This window comes from Ostrea edulis, chromosome 1, assembly GCF_947568905.1.
Source record: "Ostrea edulis chromosome 1, xbOstEdul1.1, whole genome shotgun sequence".
NCBI lineage: Eukaryota > Metazoa > Mollusca > Bivalvia > Ostreida > Ostreidae > Ostrea > Ostrea edulis.
Genome location: NC_079164.1, coordinates 91,707,020 through 91,724,528, shown reverse-complemented (window position 1 = coordinate 91,724,528; position 17,509 = coordinate 91,707,020). Strand labels below are relative to the sequence as shown.

The 17,509-nt window shown below is 34.0% G+C and overlaps 1 protein-coding gene across 2 annotated transcripts in view; it reads right to left on the bottom strand.

Moving 5' to 3' along the window:
* Window positions 1-504: 504 nt before the first annotated feature.
* LOC125674548 (ras-related protein Rab-35-like) overlaps window positions 505-17,509 on the bottom strand; it is a 17,668-nt gene continuing 663 nt past the window's right edge. The window contains exons 2-7 of one of the 2 annotated variants that reach the window (XR_007370147.2): window positions 12,509-12,559; window positions 8,577-8,700; window positions 5,036-5,160; window positions 3,872-3,996; window positions 1,018-2,419; window positions 505-983 (exon numbers count right to left, since the gene is read on the bottom strand). Coding sequence is in view for 1 of the 2 variants with exons in the window: in XM_048911717.2 (XP_048767674.1) it covers window positions 2,276-2,419; window positions 3,872-3,996; window positions 5,036-5,160; window positions 8,577-8,700; window positions 12,509-12,559 (569 nt within the window). In the remaining variant the exon portion in view is untranslated. Of the gene's footprint in view, window positions 2,420-3,871; window positions 3,997-5,035; window positions 5,161-8,576; window positions 8,701-12,508; window positions 12,560-17,509 lie in introns of both variants that reach the window. The other variant, XM_048911717.2, reaches the window with a different exon arrangement.

Below are 17,509 nucleotides of genomic sequence, written 5' to 3'. Positions count from 1 at the left end.
CATTATGGATTCCTTTAGTACCTATAAATGACAAACTTTGAAGATATAACCTATGTGTATAAAGAGAAATGACTAACTTTTGCAATATTACTAGTACTCACTATACATACAGATAATACAGACAAATACACATTAAACACTTTTCATTTCTAAACACCAACATTAAATGCTAGGATTACAGACTTGCCACATATTGCCCATCTCCCTGGTTTCCATTGAACCAGCTTGTAAATACCATTCAGTACAAATAAAATATCAAAAAACGAATATCACTACCATTTTTTGTTGTTGTAATTACTTGGGCGGTAAGTGTTAAAATGTCGAGAATCACTAACGATGAATTTCGTGATGGTTTGTGTCCACATTCTTGGTACAGGTGCTACAAGGAAACAAAACTTTTTGTATTAAATATTTATCTACCCCAAAAGCCGAGTAGTGGTATTTCAGAATTTTCAGATTGCAAGTCTTTGCCATGACATGAAAAAATTACAGACAATGACACAATGAATTATCATAGTGATTTATATAAATGAAATGTCACAGCCTCAAAACATAAGAATCAGTCATTTAGAATAACCTGTATCAAACACAATACACTGTATATATACCTTAATACATGTATCCACATGACATTGTTAACTTCTTAAAAATATTGTTCGTAAATGAAGCACTTTCAAATTAATACAAGAAATGATTGCACATGATGTTTGGCATTATGAACTGCTATCCAACTACATTCACAGCTAGGTAAGCACGCAACAAGATTCTGCTCATGTATTTAAATGAGAATAAAGAATGATAGCTAAATGTCTTCCCATTGCTTTGTTTTGTACACAAGTATATAAACAAACAAAATTGGCATGTTAGAATTTCAAACACTTTGCATTTTAAGAACTGTCTGCAGATAATATAAACAAAGTTTCACTTTAACTGGTGTTTTGTAGGTATTCTCTCACAAGTTCACACGCTGCCAACTACCACACCTGCCGACTACCACACCTCTGCCGACTACCACACCTCTGCCGACTACCACACCTCTGCCATTTCATCTTGACCTTAATACAAAAATGCCTAGTGTCTTTCTTTACAGTAATCGTCATGGCTCTTTTTTTCCACCCATCATATTCAATACACACTCTCCTATCAAAATTTATGATTAAAAATACCTTTAAATGGGAATGGTTCCATCTTTCTGTGCATTACAGAAAATTTGAAACATGATTCTCTTTAGAAGACATTACAAAAGCATGTCAAACATAGTTTTTTTTCACCCTGTCAATTAAAATCACTACTCCATTCAATTCTGCCCTAATTATCCTTTATGATTTATTATGCTTAATGTTGGTACTGTTGTAATTATAGAAGATTATTGACCCAAGGCAGATGCTTTATATATCACATAAATACATGTATTTATCAGAGGCAAGAAAAGTAATGGCAATTACATGTTTTCTTCCGAAATTGTGAATCTTTACACTTAAATTCGGAGTCAGAACTTTTTTATTACCTCACTTTTTATTAAAATTCAAACTGATATTTTCCTACATAAAGTCATCTCTAATGTAATAAAACTTTGCTACAACATTAAATTTTGTACCTCCGCAGGTGAAAGATAAAACAGGTGTAGTTTTTGTGTGTGTAATTTTAGTTGACTTCTCCTGATAAAGGGTCTCTCAAACCTCTAAAAGACACTGATCAAAACTTAACAAATGTTTGAAAAATCCTGGATCATTGAAAGGGAACAAAGAAAAATAATTATTGCGATGAAAAAAAAAATATATATATACATATATAAAAGAAGTTTGAATCTAATAAATACTATAAAATTAGGAATGCATGTTACTCTACAGACAGGTACACAGTCATATCAAGAGTTACCTATGGTTCTGTATACCGACTCTACTTAACTACTAAGCTGCAGGAAATATGCAATAAATAACAATATATTTATGAATATTTTGAAGGAAAATTTGAGAGTAACAAACAATATACTTAATCAACAGTAATCAACAAGACACAAAAATGCTGTATACTTCAATAAAAAAAAAATTATGTCATAGGAAGAATAAAATTTCTCAGAAGTTGAAAGCCAAACTCATAATCGTATCCTCGCCGCAAGTACAACATACTCCAATCAAGTTCACATGAACAACATGGAAATCTAATTATTCTACCATTGATATTTGGAGTCCCCATTTTCTTATTGCTATTTTTCTGGCACAATCAGCATATTTCACATGTATTGACAGTAAATGTTCACACACTAGGTCTGCATTCACACTTTACAGCAACCCTTCTTGCCTCCACCACCTCCTGTTGATTTCTTGTTTAGTTTTATAGACTCAGCTGGCTGCTCCGCTGCTTTCTTCATTTGTTCTTTCTTTGTAGCTAAAACTAGTCGTGTGATGGCTAAAAACATCTGAAAGATATATATGATGTTCATCATAGGTGGAATTCTCGTGTAAACTATAGTCACAAAAGTAAAACTATAATTCACCTGAACATGTTTTAATTTGCTGGAAGTGAACGAGTCTAGTCGAAAATTACTTGTTATTCTCCCCAAATACTATTGGTCTAGTTTAAATATTGCAGACAAAGTGAAGAATATATGCCAGATATTACAAATGGATGCATATTTTCAGTTATATTAGTCAAATCCACTCATTTAGGCTACTAAAGTCAGCTGTCCTCCACTAGGAACTGCAATCAAAAAACTCTTTTAAATGATGAATTAAGCTTTGTAATTTCAAGAAAATTTTCGATCCTGAAAAATAAGGTTATCGAGAAACAAGTTGTAGGTGTTCAATCTATGCTGGGAAATCCGCATTCATTCTTAATTTCACATTTTGTGTTCATGAGTAAAGATTATGACCAACTTTTTACCCAAAATTCATAAGGTTCCGTAATAGCTTAAAGTGACTGAAAATTGTAAAACTGTCTGCACAAGTATCACAGCCATTTTAGACAGGTGTCACTAATTACCCATATTGACTTCATTATTCCAAATTGTCAAGCACCAAAGTTAATGTGGTTTGGATACAACTAGACATATCAAGAGCTGTGTATCTTTATTTTTGAGCCTCTAAATTGTTTTGAGTCATTCATCCTTTTTGGGTATTTCATGCCAGCAGTCAAAATAGCTGTCAAAAGTGAAAGTGCAGACGGTTTTACAATTTTCAGTCACTTGAAGTTGGAGCTATTAGAGAACTCATTTTATGAATTGGGGTAAGAAATTCGATTTAAAAATGATATCTAATGTTGCACAATCTATGTAATTGCTTGTTGCAATGCACAAACATTCTGTTTAGTGGTGCAATGCCAGGACCCAGCTAAAATTAGTTACAATAATGAACTTTTTTCCTGAAATTGTTTTTGCATATCTTGGGAAGTAAACAGAATTTCGGAATGAACTTTGGTAGTAATGTAGATTGTTCATGTGTATAAAGATTCTAGAATACAGAGTAGGAGTTTACATCATTTGGTTTATTGTTTTTTCTCATCGGCAAACTTGGGTACCCTATACATTTAGAGCTCTGCAGTCTCTGGTTCAGATGACCAGGCCATAAATTCTGTTGTTGATAACCAAGATAAAGGAAAGTCTACTGTATTTAAGATTCAGTTATATAACTTTAACGTTGAAATTTTTTTCCCCGACAAGTTCGGGATATAAAAAAAATGCCCCCCCCTTCACCTATTTTATTGCTCATAAAAATGAGAAATAAAAAGCCTCCCTCCCTCATCTGTTTTTGAGAAAATTGGTCTGAGAACCAGAGAAATAATTTTAAGTGACCTAAGCATGCATTCGTAATAAGCAAGTTCGTTATAAGTGTGTTGTACTGTATATCTTCTCTCAATTCCATACAAAGCTTACTTCTTCTACATTCTTGTTTTCTTTGGCACTGGTTTCAAACAGTTGAATTCCCATTTGATCCGCAAACCTGTTGGCATCTTGAGTAAGGACGACCTTCCTATCAGAGTCATCATCTTTATTGCCAACTTTAAAAAAAAAATTTTACTGTGTAAATATTCATGATAGTATGAAATAGTATTTCTCATCAGTCTCCCAAATATCATGATAAAAAAAATCATTAGAGACCAGTTCTACAGTAGAAAATGATCTAATATTGATACATGTCTGAGTAAAACAGGTACATAATGGAACACGGATATTAAGTATGATGTCGGAGTAAAACAGGTACATAATGGAACACGGACATTAAGTATGATGTCGGAGTAAAACAGGTACATAATGGAACATGGACATTAAGTATGATGTCGGAGTAAAACAGGTACATAATGGAACACGGACATTAAGTATGATGTCGGAGTAAAACAGGTACATAATGGAACACGGACATTAAGTATGATGTCGGAGTAAAACAGGTACATAATGGAACATGGACATTAAGTATGATGTTGGAGTAAAACAGGTACATAATGGAACATGGACATTAAGTATGATGTCGGAGTAAAACAAGTACATAATGGAACACAGTCTATGCGAAAGACATCGGACTGTCGGACCTGACCGATGTGCAGTGTCATTTTTTACACCGGACCGGAATGTCCGATGTCTCAGTGTCCGGTTTTGAGCTTTACTATTTTGATGCGGAATCATTTAAATGTTTGTTATAAGTTAAAAATAGCACACAAATCCAAATACGTAAATGAATGTGATTAAAACCGCATGGACTGTCTAAAGTATTATACGGGAGGGATCCCTGGTATAGTATTACTAGTAAAATAAATAAGATTCCCTTGGTTTGCATTTTCATGTGTTTCACTTTTTTACATTAGGTTTTTCGGTCTGACAAAATTTGGTTCGGTCCGCTGTGTTCATTGATTACACAGGACCGAATGTCCTGTGTGGTCCAAAAAACTTTCGCATAGATTGGGAACATGAACATTAAGTATGATTATGTACTCATTTTCATCTATTTCATACCATCTAATAAAAAATACATGTATTGTATGTCTAAATAGATTATATGCTATATCATCATCATGCATTAACATACAATTAATTATGTATTACCTAAAATTCTATTAACAACATCACAGTTCTGATCAATCTCATGAAGCCATCTCTTCACATTGGCAAATGATTCTCCACTCGTGACATCATACACCACAATAACTCCATGTGTTCCTCTGTAATAACTGTTCAAAAAATCAAAAGATGATTCATCAAAGGCAATGATTAAACAGAAAGGAGACTGCAGATGGCATTGGAATCAATAGCTATCATTACTTTGTTATACAACAGGTAATATCTTAATGCTCATAGAAGCATTCTATGATCAATAACTTTTATTTAATCTTTAGATGAATGCGAATGAAAACAAGAGGTCCATGGGCTTTTACGGTCAGCCGAGTCCTCAAACAATGAATATGTTGATTGTGTAATGAATGCATCTTATAATCTCTTTCATTTTGTGATTTAAATTGACATTCAATTCATCTACCGGTATTCATAAAAAAAAATATTAAAAAAATTAAGGTCACAGCACATCATAAGCAAGCTACTGCCTGTCCTACCAATTTATGACGTTAAACAAATAATTCCAAGATTTTACTGATGACCTTTGTGAATTGACCATCACCCCTGGTCAAATAAGAAATGAAGTGCACTTCATGAAAAGCATGCCAGTGTGAAGTGACTACTAGAAGTTCATACCCTCATGTATTTTCAAAATAAACGAAGTCTTGTAGTTACTAACTTGATAGAGTACAATTGTCACAATTTTCAGTCACTTTACATAAAGCACACATTCTATTAAATAATGATGTTCCATTGCAAGGTCTCTAAATTATATACTCTAAATTATATATTCAAAATTACTGTCTACCTATCACAATGGGAGGGTTAAATTGACCAATTAAACAATTAACTATCCACCCAAAGCCCAATGGAAGCCAGAGGCCATGCAATTAACGATTTTCGTCCCCATTAATTCATTGATTCTACATACCAATGTAGTATCTGAGAAGTTGAAAATGTGTAAATGTTGATGCATAATGACAGATAAAAACATATCAAAATTGGTCATCTGAGTATCTAACTAAAATCATCAGTTAGAAATGAGGAATGTGTATTGCTTTATCTCACGTACATGATGTGTACACTATGATTTATTCAGTGAATATGCACTTTGTATTACATTTCAGCTGACTGAAGTAGTTTAGTACCTGAGGAGTGAATACTACTGTACTAGGTCAAACTGACAAATCATGAAAGATATCTACACCACAAAGTCAAAATGAAAAAAAGCAAAATCGAGCAAGCTCACATACCTCACGCTCAAACATTGCTTGGCAATGCCTCACATAATGAATGGTAATGCTATGCATTACTGCAAGAACAGGACAGACGGACTCGAAATTCTAAGTTCAATAGGGGCATAACTCCCAAAATATTATTGCATCAGACTTTCCTGAGAATATATACATATACACAGTGTGTCATTAACTACAAAGTTTCACAAAATTCTGTTGAGCAGTCTCAGAGGAGTTGTGCTGACAAGAACAGGACAGACAGGCTCGAAATTCCAAGCTCAAAAGGGGCAGAAGTCCAAGAAAAATTATAGAATCAGAATTTCCTTGGAATATGCACATCTACACAGTGTGTCCTTATTAACTACAAAGTTTCATGAAATTCTGTTGACCGGTCTCAGAGGAGTTGCACTGACAAGAAGAAAGGGAATGACGGACTGAAGGGTAAAAAATATTATACCCTCTGCAACTTTGTTACATGGGATATAATAATCTAGCACAATGTACGAGTGTCCAAACTAAGAGTCTTAAAAAATGAGTTTATATATTACACCATGATCAAGTTTTTTCTGATGAGTTTATATATTACACTATAATCTGGTTTTTTCTATATATTACACTATAATTGAGTTTTTCTTTCTTTCGATGCCTAGACTGTGTGCGTGTCTATTGAGCAGAACCTACATTGACCCAATTTTGAAGGGTATGGAAATGCAGAAAAATGTTTTCATTAATCTCCTATATGCTTGTCATGTATTAGAAGATCTCTAAAATCAAACAGAATAAAGGCAGAATTTTGTAATTTTAACAACGGATAGGATACAAATTCCTCTTAAAATTCATTCCAAATATGTTATGATGTCCTCCCCTGGTGCCTAACGCAAGGGGATACAATCTTTTTTTTTTGGCCATTACGTTTTTTACGCTAAGGCTGTGGAAAGGATATGTAAATCAGTCCCACAGATGTATATGGGTGACTGTCAATGACTTGACTTTGATCTTGCGAAGTTCTTGATCTCTCAAAGTGAAATCATGGTTCAAATTTTTTTCTCTATATCACTAAACAAATTTACTTATGATCTCTTTAACTTCTGAGCTAAAAAAAAAGTTCTTGATCTCTCAAAGTGAAATTTGGGTACCGTTAAACATATTTCGTTGTTTTTCACTCTTTTATCTCGAAGTGGTGGTAGCATATACATGCCATCTGATTCCATTTGTGCTGAACCTGGGTAACTGTGAATATCTAGGGCTAGCATGACCATGGTAATACGCAAGTTCCAAGTTACCCAAAAGTTATTTCCCTTTGTCGAACTCTTTCGCATTTTATGACGTATAGTGGGTACACAATGTATACATTATATCGTAGACTGGCATTGTACATAACGATTACGTACGATTAATGTAATAAAAGCGTAACTTTTGTTTATATCAATCACTGGTATGCATATTCTGGCCATATCAAGCATAATTTGTTTGAATATGATCATCAAATTGGCTATTGAATCATTATTCCTTTCCTCTTCTTCATGAGTGACGCTTTTATCAAAGAAAGATGGCAATTAACAATATTTGTTTGAGCCATTTTGTTATTCAATACTCAAAAACTCACTAAAGTTGCACTTTCCCTGAGATAGGATGGTCTCAGAAACTCTGGATATCATCTTTTAAGAAATAATACAACGATAGTAATTAGCAAATGTACCCACTGTCATCATATTTTACGTCATAATTTACGGAAGAGTTCGACAAAGGGAAATAACTCTTGGGGAACTCGGAACTTCCGTATTAGGTGTTTACATAGGGGACACAACACCTGTGAGTCTTTATAATTATAATAATAATAATAATAAATTCTTTTATTTAGACAGGATAGCACAATTAGTACAAATGACTAGTTTACATTGTGGTCCTGTATAATTAGTTTAATTGTCAGTTTTAACACTACACCTGTGCATCATTTTGAGGCACAATTTTCACTATGACTAGATAGCTGCATGACGACATGTAATTTTTAGAAAATACTTTAGACTTGCCAATGAATGAAAAATATGAAGGAAAATGTGTAAAAACAATCCCAGGACATTGTGAATATACACTTTCGGCTATGAAATCTACACCATAATGGTTAAACCTTTAATTTCTGGATGTAATTCAGTATTCAAACTCTTGATATCAAAGTCCCTTGAACTAAGGTCCCTGGGAGTCAGTTGCAATTGGAGAAGGGAGAAGGGGGTGTCCTGTTCAAAAGCAGTCTCTTCTAGTTCTTATTTATAGTCCTTCACACGAGAAACTTATAAACTTACGTAGAGGTAATTGTTCTGAATCGTTCTTGCCCTGCTGTGTCCCAGATTTGAAGTTTCACTTTTTCACCATTGACGTCAACAGTCCGAATCTTGAAATCCACACCTATTGTGGTGATATATGTACCTAAAATTATAGAAATAACTCATGAGGGTTTTGATAATCAAATTCACAACAACAATACATTAATATAAACCACATATCAATTTATTCTTGCTACAGGTTGTGTAGATCTTATGAAGAGTGATCTCAACAGCTCTTAGATTTCATGAATCGTGATGGCTCAAACAAACAAAAATCTCTATTACATGAGGATGCTAGCATGTTAAACACTTCTGGTTGTGAATCTGCAAGCTTTTGCCCATTTCCAACCTTACTAATTACTATGTTCCCTGCATTTGACTCTTTGAATTGTTCAAGACTGCATGGTTTGAAAAAAAAAAGTGTTAAAAGGATTTAAAAAAAAAATTAAAGCCATGTTATAGTCCATGGTTTAAACAAATTTCAATCTACATTACATGAGGGTGCATCAATTCGACAAATTGTAATCATCCATTTCTCAAGAAATCTTTTTGAAAGTTTTATATACGGTATTCCTATGTAAAACTTCAAATCCCCATTATGGCTCCACTCTGGCTGTGGGGCCTGTGGGACCTAATTGGAACAAACTTTAAACAAGAGGCCCATGGGCCACATCGCTCACTTGAGTCACCTTGGCTCATATTCAAAGATTTTCCCTATATATTTGTATGTAAAACTTTGATCCCTATTGTGGTCCCAACCTGCCCAAAGGGGCCATAATTTTAACAAACTTGAATCTGCACTATGTCAGGAAGTTTTCATGTAAATGTAAACTTCTTTGGCTCAATGATTCTTGAGAAGAAGATTTTTAAAGTTTGTATGTAAAAAATTTGATTCCCTATTGTGGCCCCATCCTACCCCAGGGGCCATGATTTTTAACAAACTTAAATCTACACTATGTCTGTAAGCTTCCATATGTAAATTTCTACTTTCCTAGCCCAGTGGTTCTTGAGAAGATTTTCCTTATATATTTGTATGTAAAACTTTGATTTCCTATTGTGGTCCCAACCTACCCCTGGGGGTCATGATTTTAACAAACTTGAATCTGCACTATGTCAGGTAGGGCTGAAACGATTCACTGAAATATCGATACTGTTCAATATAAATGTTTGATTCATTGCCTGGAATCTTCTGCTCGATACATCGGGCTTGACCTGTTCTTCTTATTTTTACATGTACGAGGGACAAAATGGCGTCCGCTAATGGTCAGACTGTTGTTAGCCTTGAGTCTGACAAAAACAATAATGAACTTCATCAGTTTAAACTACAGAGCCAACAGGCAACTTGTACCATTCGGCGGTTTAGAGATAGTTTACTTTTGAAATTGTGACTGTGAATATTCGTAATTAAATTTTGCTTCGAAGTTATTATTGGTTTCTTCTATGAAATGTATCGTATTGAAAATATTGAATCATGGCCTAAGTATTGCAATACATATCGTATTTTGAAGGTTGTGTGTCATTTCAGCCCTAATACCAGGAAGCCTTTATGTAAATTTCAGCTTTTCTGGCCCAGTGGTTCTTGAGAAGATTTTAAAATGACTCCAAGCATGCTTTGTAGCAAGTTTGGATGAAATTAGCCCCATGGTTCTGAAGAAGTCGAAAGTGTTAAAAGTTTACGTGAAGTATTGATTCAATCTAATTACAATCAGTTTCTTTGGTAGCTTGTGTAGTGAGAATGTGTATGGATTAACATCTTATTTTAATTAGAATATGTACTCCAATTACTTATAATGCAGTGTCAAAATAAGATAAAATCATATAAAACATGGGATTGTGTTTCACTTCCTCTGTATACAAATTAATGTTTGCTCATTTACTGGTTACAATGAAGTATAGATTTTACTAACAATTTCAATAATGTATTAAGGGAAATCATGATTTTATATCTTACAGTTCTTTCAACATATTGTAAAGAAGAACCAGGAAACAAAGAACAAATACTGTCTGAAAGCTTATAATATCAAATTCAAATAAAAACCAGGGTTTTTTTAAGGTCGTGATTTTAAGGGCCTGGGCCTTTCCAATTGGGAAAAATAGCAACATTTGCTTGAAATTGGGAAAAATGTTTCATACAAAGAAGTATGGTAGTGAGAAAACCAATCCAGAGTGTGTTAAGGTATAATTGGACTCCTTCTGACTTTCAATTTGGACAATTAGGCTACTCTGCTTGATTTGTTTTCATTGTTTGGGAATTTCAAAGCAAAAATTTGGAAAAAACATACTGTCTGAAAACCTTGGTGTAGCTTATAATATCAAATTCAAATAAAAAGAATGCTGTCTGAAAGCCTTGGTGTAGCTTATAATATCAAATAAAAACATACTGTCTGAAAGCCTTGGTGTAGCTTATAATATCGAATTCAAATAAAAAGAATACTGTCTGAAAGCCTTGGTATACCTTATAATATCAAATTCAAACAAGAGGTACTGTGAGCAATGCTCACTAAGAATACCCCCCGCTTACCCCAATCTCCCAAAGGGTGTTCCATGCGATGAAAAAAGCCGTTAAAGAATTTAAATGGAAACCATATTGCTACTTCGATGTCCAGTGCACGTGACCTTTGACCTTTTGACCCCAAAATCGATAGGGAACATCTTCATCCCATGGGTAGTCCATATGTATGATATGGTGACTGTAGGTGGAAAGGATAACGCTTTAGAGCCCGGAAACCATATTGCTACTTCGATGTCCAGTGCGCTTGACCTTTGACCTTTTGACCCCAAAATCGATAGGGAACATCTTCATCCCATGGGTAGTCCATATATATGATATGGTGACGGTAGGTGGAAAGGATAATGCTTTAGAGCCCGGAAACCATTGCGTCTACAGACGGAGGGACGGACAGACGGACAACCCGATTCCAGTATACCCCCCTACAACTTGTTGCGGGGGGTATAATAAAAAAAATACTGTCTGAAAGCCTTCAATTTAAACAAGAGGCCCGTGGGCCACATGACTGACTTTGGCCCATATTTAAAGATTTTTCCTCTATCTATTCACATGTAAAACTTTGATCCCTACTGTGGCCCCAAGCTACCCCCAGTGACCATGATTTTAAAAAACTTGAACCTGATTGATTGTATATTGTTTAATGTCCCTCTCGAGAATATTTCACTGATATGGAGATGTCACCATTGCCAGTGAAGGGCTGCAAAAGTTAGGCCTATGCTCGGTGCTTACAGCCTTTGAGCAGGGAGGGATCTTTATTGTACCTGCTGTGCCATGGGATGTCAGTTTTTGCAGTCTCATCCAAAGGACTGTCCAATTTTGTTGCCTTTTATGATAAGTAAGGAGTACCGAGAACCTATTCTAATCCGGATCCCAATGGGCCAACTTGAATCTGCACTATATGACAGGAACCTTTCATGTAAATGTAAACTTTTCTAGCCTAGTGGTTCTTGAGAAGATTTTCCCTATAATTTGCATGCAAAACTTTGATCCCCTATTATGGTTGTACCCTATCCCTAGGAGTCATGATTTTAACAAAGTTAAATCTGCACTATGTCAGGAAGCTTTCATGTAAATTTCAGCTCTTCTGGCCTAGTGGTTTTTGAGAAGATTTTTAAATGACCCCACCCTTTTTTGCATTTTTGTGATTATCTCCCATTTAAACGGGGCAAGGTCCTTAATTTGAAAAAAAGAACACTTGAAAGCCCATCACTCAAGGATACTTTGTTCCAAGTTTGGTTGAAATTGGCCCGGTGGTTTTGGAGAAGTCAAAAATGTGAAAAGTTTACAGACAGACGGATGGACAGACAACGGTTGATCAGAAAAGCTTAAAATTACTGTCTGAAAGTCTTAGTTACTAAGTTGGAGTAGCTTATAATATCAAATCTGATTTTTAAAAAAATACCTGAGAATGTGTTGTCTGAAAATCTCAAAAGGAGACTGCTTTTTCCCACACCTGTAAAGCAATAATAAATAAAATTAGAGCTAAATTGGTTGAATTAGATAAAGAAAAATCTTATCAAAATCTATATGCTATGTGCATTACCTGAAAAACTTCCCTCACCCTACACAATAATCTGTCAACCATGAAAACACAAGAACATTAATATTCTTGACATTATTGTACCATTCCTAAACTCCATCATAATTTTTATACCAATGTCATACTATTTTGTGCCCAAGGCACTTAAAATATCTCCAGTATTTTTTTTTGCGTTTGAGAAATGTTTGAACATGTTGAAGAGATATATAAAGGGGCATGGACACGAATTGAGCTGAAAATTTTCAAATTTTATTTTTCCATTTTAATTGTTTACAAAGCTTAACTAAAGTATTTCTAATGGTCAACCTAAATTTGAATATCAGGTGTTGAGTTACAAGTGAGATACAACACTCACAATTTGTTGTTACATAAACAAGGCTTGTGCCAAGTTTTTCTATACATATCAATGGCTTAATAGAAAACAGCATGTTTAAAACAAAATGAGATGTGCTAAATGCTAGAAACTATTAAACAAGCCTCATTTACATAACAAAGAATTATGAGCTCCATATCTCCCATGTACCTTGACAACTGATTCTAAAAATTTTGCCAACCATTAGAAATACCTCTTTAGTTAAGGAGGTATGCTACACCAGAGAAATTTGATGTAGATGAAAAGTGGAGGATATGTACAACAATATTTTGAAGTTGAAAATTTTCAAATTTACTTTATTTTGTCAAAAAAGACAGTTTTAGTAGAAGGTAATCTGAAAAAAATTTAAAACCCCTGTTGGACTCGAACCTGCGACCTACATTTCAGCAGTCGGTATTCAAACCTACTGAGCTACTCGGCTAGGTATTTAAATGGAAAAGAAAAAGACAAATATTGCTGAAATCGATTTTTTCATCCATGTTTTTAAAGGAAGTCAGCCATTATGACGATGTAGAGTACTACCTTAAGCATTCTAAACAATAAAAATGGAAAAAAATAAAATTTTAAAATTTTCAGCTCAAATCGTGTCCATGTCCTTTTAAATTCTAAATGAGTTATTGTTACACTTTCCTTTACGATAATATGATCCATTCATCGATAATTTTATTATTTCAAATCATCAAAACAAAATAGCAAATACACAAAGATAAGTCCCAGAGGACACTTATAGGGGATAAGGAGCTCAATAAGATGAATACTGTATGTTGGATACATTAGCAAAATTTCTACTGTAAAGAAATGAGTCGTACAGTGTGTTCTGCTTTTAAATAAAAAATTTAAGGATAATCCTAATACTAACAAGTGACTCTTGATAACACCAAGTTCAAGGGACCTTGACAAAACTTCAAGAGTTGAAGGCTGAATTAAATCTGGAAAGTAAAGGTCCAACCGTTACGATTCACATTTCAAAGAGCTGAAAGTGTATATCCTGAGATTGTTTCGACACATTTTCCTTCATATTTCCTCATGGCAAGTCTCTAAATTAAACTCTCAAAATTACTGTCACATCATCAAGTCAAAAGAAACTATTCAAAATGACACAGTGTTGTACCACTATCCAGTCCTCATTACAATTAAACAATTAATTACATATCTATTCCTAAAACAAAGTGCAGGTGTAGGGTTAAAACTGACCAATTAAACAATTAATTATCTACACCAAAAAGAGGCCCAGATGTTTTGATACCAGTGTAAACATGTAATTAAAGTGGCCACGCTTGCACCGGGTATTTAGGTAAGATCCAAGCAAAAATAAACATGCGCTTGGTTGATGACGTGTTTACACTACCACTACTTCAAGATATCAAGAGTGAAAACCAACATGTTTAACAGGACCCAAATTTCACTGTGAAAGAACTTCAAGAGATCGGAAATCTAAGTGAAAAACAATATATTTAACAGGACCCAAATTTCACTGTGAAAGAACTTCAAGAGATTGGAAATCGAAGAAATCATGAGTTTATTCGCTTCGCTATAAAGAGAAAGAAAAAATTGGAACCCTGATTTCACTTCACAAGATCAAGAACTTCAAGAAATCAAAGTCTGAGTCATAGGTACATGCAAAATACAATGAATTTCAAACAAGTGGTAAAGAAAAATTCTGGGCAAAAGGATTTATGCATGTCAAGGAACAATAGTGCTAAAAATAGACAACATCCAGTGCTTTCAAAGAAATTGATTGACTTCATTCCTCCATTGGAACATTCAACATTTCATTGATCAAGCATGCAAGATTTCAGATGTGGCTTCTCATAGATTTCAATGAAACAAGTTTTACATTACAACTCACTTTTATTGAAACAAAACAGCCAATCAGTGAGTGATATAACAATTCGCTACTTTGATTTTAACACGGCTGAATGATAGTACTTCATTCATGTACTCTCCAAAGCGAATAAGATCTTTTAAGATGCCAATTATTGATTCATCTGTGAGAATATAGATAAAAGTATATATTATGCTTAATATATATCATTAATATGTTGTACGGTGTGACCATTGAGACAAGCGAAGCCCATTAACATCTTGCAAAACGACTTATTATATAGGCATTTTATCTGCCTCTTCATTTAATGCGGAAATATAATGCAGTGGATGTAAACAGTTACATTGTGACGTCATATTAGCTGCAATGTTTTTTCTTCTTCTCTCAAACCAAGCAAAAACAAAACGTTTGAAGCTATGAGAAAGCTTGTCTGGAATTTAAAAATGTTTGATACTTTCTAAACAATCTAATTATTTTAATTACGGGATTGTCGATGAAGAGTACCGCAGTGACGACATTTTTCCAGAAGCCTTATGGGTAATACTCACCTTTTTTTCAGCTGATGCAGAGCAAATCACGTGACTCATGTGTAATCATTGGAGTGAGCTCATCGCATCGCTTTGCGATGCGAGTTTCGCTCACTAATAATCATGTATGCTGTATGCCCAAGAGGACCCTAATTTGGAATACATAAATCGTATTATATTATCTTTTTAAAAAAATGAAATATACAATTTTAGGAGTATAGTGATCCCTTTCCAACCCATGATCTGCAGTTTATAGACAATTTAAAAGCAAATCAAAACATCCCATTGCAAGACTGCGGCTCAGGACCCTTGTAAATTGATAATAACAAAATCAGACATAAATCATTTTTTAAGGTTTAGGACATACGAATTCTGTATTCATGAATAAATATTTTGTTATCTGATATTTATATTATTTGAAATCAATTACCACAAGGAATACAGTCATTAAATATTACCACAAGGAATACAGTCATTAAATATTACCACAAAGAATCCTTCTCAGATTACAATATCTCAGAACACAATTGTATCTATAAATGATTGATCACTGATCATTATTTACATTGATGGGCTTTGAAAATGTATTATATATAAGGCCAATTCAACTTAATTAGTAGATTATCATCCGGGTGGGAGGATTCTATTTTTTAATTTCTATTTTCTGAGAAAAATATTAATGACAAACGAGTTTTTGTCAATGTCAGATGGATATCAATCTATGCTTATTTCACAGACGAATTCCAGGTTAAGCTTTAAGGACATGCGGGATGATGTGGCCAAAAATAACTAGTAAATAAATATTTTTTCTTTTTTTCATGAAGCACCATCAGGATGTCCTTTACAATGTGTATAAATTTCATGGCCACTGTCTAAGTATACAAGGGAGTTAATAAGCTTTGAATTACCCCCCCTTTTCGAAAATTGTGAATTTTACAAGATCATTCGGATTTTCAATTTAAAAAATAATTTGATGGAATTTATATATATATATATATATATATATATGTACAATACGCACAATTGATTTTCTTTTTGTAAATGCCTAGATGCTAATTACATACATGTAGGAGCAATTTCGGACTTATAGGCAGGCGGGGATGATAATCTATCAAATTATGTTGAATTGGTCTAAATGATTTTTGTTGAAAATTTATACAATCAAATGCATTGGGTATTTCTCCAATTTAAGATTTTCTATCATTTTTGAGAGAGGAAATATTCAGTTTTTGTCAAAAGGGGAAAGGTACCCTTTACCGCATCGTCGAAACCCACAGGTTTTCTCTCCGTTAAACTGCATTCAATGTGGGTTCCGACGATGCCTTTACCGGTAGTAATAAGAACTATCATGGATTCCTGGACTCCTCTTGTGACATTTATTGCTGTGTTTGTGACTCCCTGTTATTTAAAGTGTTTCAAAAGGCAGCATTATTTTGATTGCATTGAAAACCGAGTGGTGGATCCGGATAGTTGTGAAGCTGTTGAATTTGAACAAACTGTTGAAATATTTCTGTGTTGGATTTCATTTAAACTGCTGTTGTTGATTGATTGGATATTTTAGTGGCAAGTTAACTGCATAACATTTGTTAGCACCATTGTTCATTGACAGACATAAAACATTTTGTTCAGAAGGAAATTTTTACCACTAAAATGGCACCTGATTGAAACTTAGTGTACTAGCAAATGAAGCGAAGAGCTCCCTCCAATGAATATACATTTAAGTCCCATGATTTGCTCTTCATCAAGTGAAAATGATGAGTATTACCTATAATGCCTCTGGAAAAATGTTGCCGTCACTGCAGTAAACTTCATGAACAACCCCATACATAAAACAAATAAATAGTTTGGAAAGTACCACAAACATTTTTAAATTTCAGACAAACTTTCTCATACCTTTGTAAGTTTTGTGGTAAATAATTGATTGGTTTGAATGGGGAAAAAAAAAATTGCAGCTAATATGACGTCACAATGCACTGTCTATATCAACCACATTATATCTACCACGTTAAATGAATAGGCGGATTAAATGTTGAAAGTGTAAATGGATCTTCATGCACTCACCTTAACATTCACACCGTAAAACCTATTAGTATCTCATCAATTACTTTAGATATAAAAATAAGCTATGAATGTGATGT